The sequence below is a fragment of the Chiloscyllium plagiosum genome, chromosome 2, assembly GCF_004010195.1.
Source record: "Chiloscyllium plagiosum isolate BGI_BamShark_2017 chromosome 2, ASM401019v2, whole genome shotgun sequence".
Lineage (NCBI taxonomy): Eukaryota > Metazoa > Chordata > Chondrichthyes > Orectolobiformes > Hemiscylliidae > Chiloscyllium > Chiloscyllium plagiosum.
In genome coordinates this window covers 47,468,078-47,480,388 of record NC_057711.1, presented here as the reverse complement: position 1 = coordinate 47,480,388, position 12,311 = coordinate 47,468,078, and the positions used below count along the sequence as shown (strand labels likewise).

At 38.0% G+C, this 12,311-nt stretch overlaps 1 protein-coding gene across 2 annotated transcripts in view; it reads right to left on the bottom strand.

Annotated features, from left to right (window-relative positions):
- Window positions 1-12,311, bottom strand: part of adgrv1 (adhesion G protein-coupled receptor V1) — a 559,481-nt gene that overhangs the window by 521,910 nt on the left and 25,260 nt on the right. For both annotated transcript variants that reach the window (XM_043709105.1, XM_043709113.1), the window contains exons 4-5: window positions 6,244-6,339; window positions 2,104-2,208 (exon numbers count right to left, since the gene is read on the bottom strand). In XM_043709105.1, the coding sequence (XP_043565040.1) occupies window positions 2,104-2,208; window positions 6,244-6,339 (201 nt within the window). The remainder of the gene's footprint in view (window positions 1-2,103; window positions 2,209-6,243; window positions 6,340-12,311) is intronic.

Here is a 12,311-nt window from a genome sequence, read left to right as displayed (position 1 = left end):
CCCCCACTCACCTATTGTTCTCTATGCTACTTTCTCCCCACCCCCACCCTCCTCTAGCTTATCTCTCCACGCTTCAGGCTCTCTGCCTTTATTCCTGATGAAGGCCTTTTGCCCGAAACGTCGAGTTTGCTGCTCGTCGGATGCTGCCTGAATTGCTGTGCTGAATAGTTTATAGGTTAGTTAAACTGCCAACAAATACGTTTCCAATTTAAAAAGAAAATATTGAAATAAATGAAGGTCAAAAGCCCTCAAGTTAACTACATGTAAGGAAAGTCATTCAGGCCATTTTAATGCACTTAACTAATGTATTTACTAACCTCAAATCCTTCCATTGATTGAGTCTTATAAGACTGCAGATGTTTTTACTCACCACACAGACAGGCCAATTCCTTTATTGTGTATTTTATTTGGAGAGTTCCCCAATACATTCCTTTAATTTTATTAACAAGTTTGAAATGGTCCCTTTAATCATGTGCTGTCAATTTAAATTAGTTTAATAGACTTAGTTCTTCTATGTCAATTGCAATTTTTTTTCTCTATAAAATAAATTCAGATTTCATACTGAAATTAAAAGCCTATATTTTCAAACCTTTTCCTCATTGCTAATAGCACTGACACTAAAGCTTGGATTTTCATGCCTCTGATTATAGAAGGATAGATCTCTATCTTTTAGGGATTTCTTCCTAACCCCTCCTCCAGCATTCCCAATTTCCACTGGTGTGGAATAAGAATGCGGCTGGTAAACCTGCACAATACATTCCAGATCTGCCTGACTATTAAATAGAGGAATATTACAAATTTTTTTGTAAGCAGTTCAACATGCTATTGTTACTATTCAGTTGACTGATACAATATTGGGTGAATGGCCATACAGGTACCATGTGCAGGCAGAGATGTTATGAGGGGCTTTTCCTGATGAAGGGCTCCTTCCCGAAATGTTGATTTTCCTGCTCCTCAGATGCTGCCTGTCCTGCTGTGCTTTTCCAGTACCACTCTAATCTTGACTCTAATCTCCATCATCTACAGTCCTCACTTTTGCCTATTTTACATAAAAAGCCTGGCAGTTCTCCAAAATATCCTGGTCAATATTCTTTCTCCAGCCCACACTTTTTTTTCCATATTAGTTGCCATATCTATCTACATTTCAATACATATTTTGAAAATAACTGATTAACTCAGGGATATTGAGGGCATAATCTCAGAAGGGGCAGCACTGTCTTTTTATTCATACACGGGATGAAAGTGTAGCTGACTAGGTCAGCATTTCCTGCCAACCGCTAACTGCCAATCGGACAGTTAAGAGCCAACCACATTGTTGTGGATCTGGAGTCACATATAGGCCAGTCCAGCTAAGATGGCAGTTTCCTTCTCTAAAGGACATCAGTGAATCAGATGGGTTTTTCCAACAATCAACAATGGACTCATAGTCATCATTAGACCCTTAATTCTAGATCTTTACTGAATTCAAATTTCAACACCTACTGCAGCAGGATTTGAACCCATGTCCCCAGAACATTGCCTGGGTCTCTGAATTAACGGTGATAATACCACTACACAGTTGCCTCACTTTAAAAGAGAGATATAGAAACATTTATTTTCTCAGAGGTTAGTAAATCTGTGAATGTCTTTCCTACAGAGGGCTGTAGAGGATCAGTCAAATGCAGGTTTTTAATCAGTAAAGGGTATGTGGAAAAGGCAGGAAAGTGGAGTAGAGGAATATCAGACCAGCCACGATCTCATTAGTATACATTTGAAAATGTTAACAGCACAATATTAATGTAAGCTTTTATCTAACAGGAGATTTTGCACTGTTATAATGCTAAGAAGAAAAAAAAACATCACAAATAATGACACAATGGAAAAGAAATTGGGTGTTATTCTACCAGAATATTCAAAAATTCAAAGGAGAATTTCATTGGAATTAATACCATTACAAATTGTATCCATCGGGTCCAGAAACTGAAATCATGATACTAATGGTTACTTAAGCCATATCACTCTGTTAACAAATGACCTGTGCTACATTAATTAACTAGTGGCAGTAATCCAAACTAGCTTCTGTTATTACGCCAAGGTGAGATAAAAAAAATTGATATCACTTACCTCAAAGTACACAGTTACAGTCCCATAGGTTCCTTTCTTTCTGAGTAGACTAAGCGGCACAATTTGATTTCTACCCCTTGCCTCATTCACTACGATTATGGAAGACTGAGATAGAGACAGCAAATAGAAAACAGAGTAGACGTTATTTCTGCAATGTAACCTCCAGCCAGAACAGCATGGACAGAACCATAATCCTGACAACACCAAACCCTCAGGCAAATAAATCTAATTTGTGAAGTGTTTTCAGAAGAATATTATATTCCACGGGTAACGAGTTTGGCAAAGAACCTCTCAAGCTTTAATTTTTGTAATACCACTTATCCCCCGAAGAGGCAAGATTTAACATGGATGGGCTAGTGACAACAATCTGTGATGTCTGTTAAGACTTATTTTAAATAAAGTTCTCATTAAGTTAAAATGTAGCAGTACAGTGGAAGTGAAATATCTTTCAACTTCTTTCCAAGAAGATTACCAGAATGATTATATTTAACAATGATTAGAGCTAGAAGATTCTGTCTGCATTCCTAAAACAAATTCTCACTGTGTAACACATCCATTTCCTTCATGTTCATTTGCCCAAGTAATGACCACTGTTAAAATAAGGATTAATAAGGGCACAGTTTCAGAATAATGAGGCAGCATTTTAAGACTGAGGTGAGGAGGATCTTTTTCTCTCAGAGAGTTGTGAGTTATTGGAACTCTTTGCCACAGAGAGCTGTGGAGGCAGAATCCTTGTGTATATTTAAGGCTGATGGAGATAGATTCGTGTTCAATTGTGGAATCTAGGGTTAGAGAAAGGGCAGGAAATGAAGATGAGAAGTTGTCAGATCAGCTATGACCCTATTGATTAGCACAGCATGCTCAAGGGGCCAAATGGTCTACTCTTGTTCCTATTCCTATCTCTTATGGTTTCATGGTCTGTGGTGACAGCTTCCCCCTCTTCATTGCTATCTTCCTCCAATTCCAGGTACACACACATCATCAGGCACTTGTTCTCTGTCTTTCAGAATTATAAAATGAACACTGAGCTCAGTAGTTGTTTTCCACAATAAAATTTTAACAACAACTGAACTCCCAGCCTGGTGCAACCTAAACTTTCTTAGAACTTCCCTGTGCTATATCCTTTAATCTGACATAATCTCAAGGCATTAAACATATTAAGAAACAAATTAAGTTTCTACCTCTGCGCAGTGAAATAAGACCTGCACAATGTTCAGCATTATTCACAACTTCTCAGATATCACATCAGTCCATGTCCCAACATCTAGGTTTGGGCTGATATGTGCCAGGCAATGATCCTCTCCAACAAGAGGAAACCTAACAATCAGTTCTCGATATTCAGTGAAATCACTGTCACTGCATCCACAACTGAGTGTACCACTGATCAGAAACTGAACAGGACTAGTCTTTTCAGTACTGTAGTTAAACAGCATAGTAAAGACTAAAAATCTTTCAACCAATAACATACTCCCTAACTCCCCAAAGCCTGTCCTACCATCTGCAAGGCACAAGTCAGGAGTAGGCACTGGAATACTCTCCACTTGCCTGGGAACAAGTCACCTTCAACAACATTCAAGAGGATTGACACCAAACAAGCCAAACCAGCCTGCTTGATTGGCACCACTTCCATAAGCATCCATTCCCTCCACCACTGACACTCAGTAACAGCAGTGTACACTAGCTACAAAATACACTGCAGAAATTCACCAAGGCTCTTTACAACACCTTCCAAACCCATTAGACGACAATCGAGAAAACTGTCTCATCGACAGAAACAGCAAGTGAAGATAAGGGGTTCTTTATTAGGTTGATGACCTGTAACCAGTGAGGTTCCACAGGTATCAGTGCTGGGACCACAACTGTTCACAGCACATAGTTACGATATGGAAGAAGCGAGTGAAAGTACTGCAGCCAAATTTATAGATGACACAAAAATGGATAGAAAGGCAGATTGTAATAGGGATTACAAATGGTTTATAAAGAGATATTGTTAAGTTAATTAAGTGGGCAAAAATGTGGCAAATGGAGTACAATGTGAGAAAATTTGAAATTGTTCATGTTGGATGAGAGAACAAAAGAGCAAAGTATTATTCAAATGGAGAAAAACTGCAGAAAGCTGCAACACAAAGGGACTTGGGGATTGTTGTGCACAGGAAGGCTAATGGAATGTTGGCATTATTTCAAAGGGTTGGAGTATAAGAGTTGGGAAATCTTACTGAGCTGTACGACATCCTGGTGAGACCACATCTCGAGTACTAAGAGAAGTTTTGGTCCTCTTATTTAAGAAAAGAATTCATTTCATTGGAAGCAGTTCAGAGAAGATTCACTAGGATAATCCCCAGTATGGAAGGACTGTCTTCCAAGCAAAAAGCGATTCTACTCACAGCAATTTAGAAGAATGAGAGGTGATCTCATTAAAACATGTTGGAATATAAAGAGGCTTCACAGGGTAAATGCTTGCAGGATGTTTTCCCTCATGGGGGAGTCTAGAACTACATATGTAGTCTCAGAATTATTAAGTACCAGTTTAAGACTGAATTAAGGATTAATTTCTTCACTCAGAGGGTTGAATGTCACTAGAAATTTTTGCTATGAAGAGCTATGAGAGCCCTTGTGTGTGTTTAAGGCTGAGACAGATTATTGACCAGTAGGGGAATCAGGGTTATAGAAAAGGGCAGGAAGGTAAACATAATGAATGTTGGATCAGTCTTGATCCTATTAAATGGCAGAGCAGGCTCAAGGTGCCAATGCCTATTCCTGTTCCAGTTTTCATAGTTTTATAGAAGGATAAGGGCAGCAGAATCATGGAAACAACATCACCCGCAAGTTCACCTCCAAGCTGCTCACCATTCTGACTTGGAAATATATTGCCATTTCTTAAGGGGCACTGGGTGAAAATCCTGGAATTCACTCTGTAAGGGCATTGTGGATTATCTACACAAAATGGACTGAAGCAAGCTCTTCGCCATCTTCTCAAGAGCAATTAGGAATGGGCAATAATTGCTGGCCCAGAAAAACGACATCCAAATCGCATGAGTGAATAAAAAAATCCACTCATCTTACATCATTCAGAGATTTATTTGTATATTTTCAGTTTTAAAAATGTCTTTGTTTTCCAATCCACCTCTTTTTTCTGGTCTGTGGTGTATCCACATTGCTTTCATGCAGTAATCAATAAGCTCAGTCTTTCTGCTAATTTAAAAAGCATGGCTATACTGGTTCTTTCTAAAACAAATTTATTGTGTCTGGGAGAAAGGTATCCACTACGGAAAGGATTAGCTTTCAAATTAAATTTGTTGTAACCAACCAGTGAGGTGGGTAAATGAAGAAGGGGAACCAATTCATCTCTCCTCACCCGGGAGCTTAACAGCTTGGCATTTCCAGTCTGGAACTAGAACAAATTGTGAGAGCTCACCCAGGCGCTAATCGTAACACCATTCATTAATGTTTATTGAAAACGTTGGCGTGACAACAAAGCATTTATTCTGAATTTTAGTACAATTCACCTGAAAAAAAAGTTTACATTTTAGAGTATCTTTGATGCTGCAACAAACTCTGTAGATCATATATGTAACTTCTATGATATTGTATCACAAGTTTCTAAAAGGACAATAAAAGTACACAGCCTAGAAAAATGCTGTGGCACTAAAATAAATTATTTAACACTCATTCACATGCTTTTGTCTTTTTTTTGGAACCCGAATTTTACTTTGCTGTCCTTGATCTTCCATCTACGATTGTTCACACATCAGCAAGGCGCTGATGATTTTCAACTTCAGGCTTCGTTCCACTGCCTTCAGAATTTTAACTGTTCCAATTGGGCTGGAATATGTGCTGTAATACAGTTTGAAAGCAATAAGACTGATCTAATAAGATCATGTTGCAAGAAGGCAGGCCCCGCTGCTGCAAATATATTTTGGGAATTTGGGTCAATTTTCTCTATAATTTTCCATTATAGAAGTAGGAACAGGAGCAGGCCCTTCGGCCCCTCAAGCATGCTCTGCTATTCAAGAGGATCACAGCAGATCTGAAATTCTTCACATCTACATTTCCACCCTTTCCCTGTACGGTTCCTAATTTGCTGTGATATAAACATTACACTTCCATTGAAAATCAAACTCATGGAAAAAAGGTGCTTACCATATTGAAAGATATAATTCCAAAAGCATTGTCATTTGACAGAATAGTTACTGTGGCAATATTGGGAATTCCAAGCATCACATCTGTAGAAGAACCCTACAGTTAACAAAAAAAATCCAGTTACAAAGTAAAATATATTGTCACAGGTCGAATAGTTACTTGCTTTATAATATATACGCTTTGAACATAATTCTTGTTGGATTAGTTAACTTGAATTGAGTTAAGATTTAGGTTTTGTTTGTAATAAAAATGATAGTATACTTATCTTCAAAAAGTATAATTAATGGCTAAACATAAAATAATTTATACAACCCTACGACAGTGACGACAAACAGTATGCGTCTAAATTATATTCCACACTCCATTCCAATTTATGTAATGTCCAGTGTAAAATTAATATTCAAACAGAAAATATATTTGAAGAAGCAGTTTTCATACAAAGTCAGATCCCATACTTTCTATATGCTGTTGTAATTAGCAGACTGCTCAGTTTTGTTCAAAAATGAAAATTGGTCATGAATTGTAACTTTTACAGAAAGCAAATTCTTTCAGCACCTCAGATTAATTAAGGCTCCATGTTAATAAAGAGGTCTTTCAAATCTCATTTATCATGGTTTGACAACCTGATAATGACACCATAGCAATAAGAAACTTGGTATAAAGTATGCAGCTCTATTTGAAAATAAAGTTTCCTTTCAGTCTTTTGCCTTTATACATTATCCTTTGACTTAAAATGTTAAAAAGCTGAGTTCTATAGCCAGAGCTAGGTCAAAGGTCGCTCCAATTTAATTCATGCTGTGAATTGAATGGTTGTGGGAAGATAGATGCACCGTATGTGTCTTTCTTTTAACTAGATGTATCAATGTAACATACAGGGATTGCATTAAATAAAGCTCGTCTGTGAAACATTGTTCTAAAGTTCTTAATGATCATCATACTTTACAATTGAACCAAATGAAACAAAACAGAAACCTTTCAGTGCAGTACTGAGAATTAACAAGATTTTATACTCAAAATCCATTCTCATGAGTGAGATCTTATTTGCTATTGCACAGTGCAATGTTAAGTAATTAGATTAAGGAGAAAAACTGTTGAAAATGTATTTATTTGAAATCTACAAATTAATTAATAAATACCTTCAAGTTGAAATCTGCAGTAAATGACAGGTACTGGACAGTAGAATTAAAACAGTTATCCAAAACAATTTACTTGATAGCTTTTTGGAAAAATAATGTGGTACACACTTTGACAAGAATCAAAGTTTGAGATACTAAATTTCAATATGCTGATTAAAAGTTCATGCATATGAAAATACAGTTAAATTAAATTTGAAGCAAGCTTAAACAACAGAAATTTTGAAAATTAAATATTGCATGAATAGAAAGAAAGCTTTGCGTAATGTTTGATAGCAAAGCAAAGTTTCAGCGCAGTTTTAAATAAGTTGACCACAACATCATTCTGACAAAGCATCAAAGTGCATGTAAATATCAAACCTCTGGATGGAATGGTGTAATTCTTGGCTTTAATACATAGAATAAAAGTGACATAGATATAAAGTTAAATGTTTAATTTTATTCTTTCCTTCAAATTATTACTGTGGAAGTAAATCCATTTAAAATGTGCAATGCTGAAGCTCTGAAATTTGTATTTATTACTGTTAAATACTCAATTTTTTTTCTGAAGCTCCAAAAAATATGATAAATATTTTGTCTCCACACAGTTTCAGACTTATGATCCAGGTTTTACTGCACCTCCCCTTACCCAGTCCATCATTCAGACAACGATTTGATGTCTTGTTTTTTGTCAAAATGGATACCCTCAAATTTATCTGCATTATACTTCATCTGCCATGTATTTGCCCATTCATTCAACTTGTCCAAATCTCACTGAAGCATCTCTACATCCTCCTGACAGCTGACCTTTCCATCCAAAGAAATGGCATCACAGTGGTTAGCAGTGTTGCCTTACCGCACCAGGGACTCAGGTTAGATTCCAGCCTTGGGTGACTGTATAGAGTTTGCACATTGTGAATAGATTTTATTGCTGTTTTGTTTGTTTTCTCCACCAGCAGGAAAACACTCATATGGCCAATTGAATATTTACAAGTAAAGCATGTTAAGGGCAATGCTGACATCAAAGAAAAATGTGAGGGGTGGGGGTTGGCTATAGAGAGAAGAAAGAGGCTAAATCAAAATGGAGTCACAGGGGAAATAAAGCACACTATCCCTTGTAGCACCCACCTCTTCCTACAGGCATCAAGAGTGCTCCTTCTCCAATAACTCCCAGGCATGACCATCCTACTTTACTTATTTCCCCTCAGGTGATGAGTTCCAGCCAGACAGGCCATGGCCTGTTACCAGTTGAACTCCTGTTCCACAGGGAGATGAATTAGTGATCCCCCATGAACCTTTTAGGGGTTGTCACAGAGGGGAGTTTGCAGTTGGCGGTGTTCTCCTGTATCTGCTGTCCTTGTACTTCTGGATGGAAGCAGTCATAGGTTTGCAAGATGCTAAAAATTTTCATTGAATTGGCAGTGCATCTTGCAGATAGCACATATTGTTGATACTGAGTCAATGGAGAAGGGAATGAATGCTTGTGGATGTGGTGCCAATCAAATGGGCTGCTTTGTCCTGGATGGTGTCACACTTTGAATGTTGTTGGAGCTGCACTCATGCAAGACAGTGAGGAGTATTTTCTTCCCACTGTTCTTATTTCTTTTTCTTCCAAGTCGTCTTCTTATTTCTTTTTCTCTCTAACACAAGTTTTCTTTTTCCTTTCTAACCAAACTAGTGAATTCTCGCAGTATATCACTTTCAGGCCTCGATCTTCTCAAAGCTAAATCCTAGGTATTCACTTTAAGCATTTTAATTTATAAAATCCTGCTGTTGTTTCTAACTCCAACTTATGGACAAACACTCTCAGTATTGCCCTCATTGAAGATTTCAAATAAACCACAATTTATTTTCTACTTGCACAGAAGTCTGGCAATAAATCAAAGCCATTTTAAAATTCCAATCCAAGTAATAAACTTTAGAACACCTCCTGTGTTATTCATTTCTTTACAAAATTCATATGTCCCTCTAAATTCAACAGAATTCTATCCTGCCAACTGCCCCCGATTTTATGATCCCAGTTGATTGCCATACAGGGCAAGTTTCCAAAGCCATAAATTTATTTTCACAATTTGGTTACAATGATGGTTAATAACTGATATTCAGACAAGGATGCTAAAATCCTTTGAATAAAAATAGCATATATTTATTGCACAAGAGAAAGAAAACTAGATATAAGAAACTTTAGAAAGGTCTAATCATAAAAAGCAAAACAAAATCCTCTTCCCAGCAATATCCTTTACAGATAGACATTCAATTGCAATGAAATATTATTCATATCCTCACTTTAAAATTTCTTACTCAATGCATGAGGCTGTATTTGGTTGGGTTTTTGCGGATGTTTGACACATTCAAATGTAGTTCCCTTCATTACTATCTCCAAACACCACTATACACTCAACCAAAAACCCACAGTCAAGCAACCCCTTCAATTTTGGCTACTTCACATCCGCTAAAACAGTTCAAGACTTCCTTTCAAAGACCTTTATTTTCTTCTGCTTCTTTCTACATGTAGCCCTGGTCATTTATCTCTTGCATAAGTGATAACAGTTTAACTTAGTAAACATCCCAGCAATTACATCGCAAGATAGTTTGATAGTCATTTAACTTAAGTCACATGCTTTTCTGTGTTCAGCTTACTGTTCCAAATGAGTTTCTGATTGTCCCTTCAAAAATAAACAGGTTCAGAACTCCACAGCACTGAAAACCAAATATTACGTCTTGAGATTATATTAGAATCAAGTTCCCGAAAGTAATAATTAGAAACAGAATAAAAATAATACTGCAGAAGAAAGGCTTCACATCAGAGCTGGTAGGAGAAGTTGAAAAGTGCAAAGGAACAGGTTGGGAAGAATAGAAGGGGTAAAGAAACACTTGTCCTTCAAAATGAAAGTTGCTCCATTACAAGCAAGCCCCATATGGAATGGTAGAAAGAGCAATGAAAAAAACAGTAATTTATGCCTAGACTCAGTTATCAGAAGATTCAAAAAGAACATTTAAAGAAAACAAAGAACAGTTAAAATAAATTAAACCATTATATAGAGGAGAGTGAAAAGTGTTTAAAGATTATGGTAAGCTAAGAATTCCCTGATTTAAACTGTGATTTCAGCAGGAAAATAGATTAACTCCATAGACACAAAAGTTCAATTAAAAGATGATGTAAGGAGACATACATTGTGTTTTGTGCAGTGTAAGGCAAGAAAATATCATTTTATCCCCACAGAGAAGTGGAAATCTTCCCTCTTGACTGAAGGAGTGTAAACTTCAAGAACCATCATTTTGATCAGAAAAAATTCAGGAAAATTACCCGTAAACAACAGACAGATGTAGTATGGCTACAAGAAAGAATTTGAAGCTTAAATATAAGACAGCATGCATTGTCACATTGAGCTTAAAATTTTATTAGTGTCATTGCGTCACAATCCTGGAACTACCCTCCTAACAGCATTGTGGGTATATGTACAGCAAATGGACTGCAGTGGTTCACCACCTTCTCAAGGGCAAATAGGGATCGGAAATAATTGCTAGGCCAGCTAGCGATACCCACATCTTATTCATGATTTTTGTTAAGTTAGAAGAAAATACAACAGCATCACAATAATAGAGTTCAAAAAACTTGCAAGCAAAGAAAATGCTGCAATATTACCATTGCACACAATTCAAAAGTTTGAAAAGACTTTAAGCCAACAGAATTAAAATAATTTGCTTTAAACCCAGTGGAATCCATCTAGCAACATGGAGAATTGCCAAGTTATGTCTTGCACACAGAAAGCAGGACAAATCCAATCAAGCTAATTACTGTCCCAACAATCCACTGTCAATGATGTGGAGGTGTCAGTGTTGGATTGGGATGGAGAATGTTAAAAATCACACAACACCAGGTTATAGTGCAACAGGTTTATTTATACGTACAAGCTTTCAGAGCACTGCTCCGTCATCAGGTTGCTACTTTCAAATAAACGTTGAGTGCGAGCAGCAGCTAAGGTAAGACAGTTTGTTTTAAAATTACTTACCGGTAGCGGGCAGCGGTGTTTTTTTTTTCTCTTCACAGAAAGAGCGGGAGCAGCAGGGGGAAGTGACGAAGACCAGAGGGGCAGCCGGGAAGGAAAGCAGTGAGTATAAATACTCACCTTTCGATGCCAATGGTCACTTTGAGTGCGAGCAGCAGCTAAGGTAAGACAGTTTGTTTTAAAATTACTTACCGGTAGCGGGCAGCGGTGTGTTTTTTTTCTCTTCACAGAAAGAGCGGGAGCAGCAGGGGGAAGTGACGGAGACCGGAGGGGCAGCTGGGTAGGCTTTTTTTCCCTTTAAAAGCGCGCAGGAGAAGAACCCGAGGCACTACAGAGGTAGTGTCTCCCACCCACCCTCCTCCTCTAACCTGAATAATAAGACCCGTTATGGTAAGTAGGTAAGTGCTGCATTTTGCTTGTTGTATTCTTTAGACCCAGTTTTTTTTTTATATATAAAAGGTTACTTTCAGAGGGATGGCAGTGAAGGCAGTGCAATGTTCCTCTTGCAACATGTTTGAGGTGAGGGATGCCATGGACGTCCCTGCTGAAAACACTTGCAGGAAGTGCACCCATCTCCAGCTCCTCCAAGACCGTGTTAGGGAACTGGAGCTGGAGTTGGATGAACTTAGGAACATTCGGGAGGCAGAGGGGGATCATAGATCGGAGCTTTAGGGAAGTAATAACTCCAAAGATTGCAGACAGATGGGTGACAGTGAGGGGGACTGGGAGGAAGCAGCCAGTGCAGGGACCCCCTGCAGTCGTTCCCCTCAAGAACAAGTAAACCGTTTTGGATACTTGTGGGGGGGACGACTTACCAGAGGTAAGTAATGGGGCTCAGGCCTCTGGCACGGAGCCTATCCCCGTTACTCAGAAGGGAAGGGTGAAGAAGAGCAGAGCAGTACTAATTGGGGACTCGATAGTTCGGGGCACAGATAGACGGTTTTGT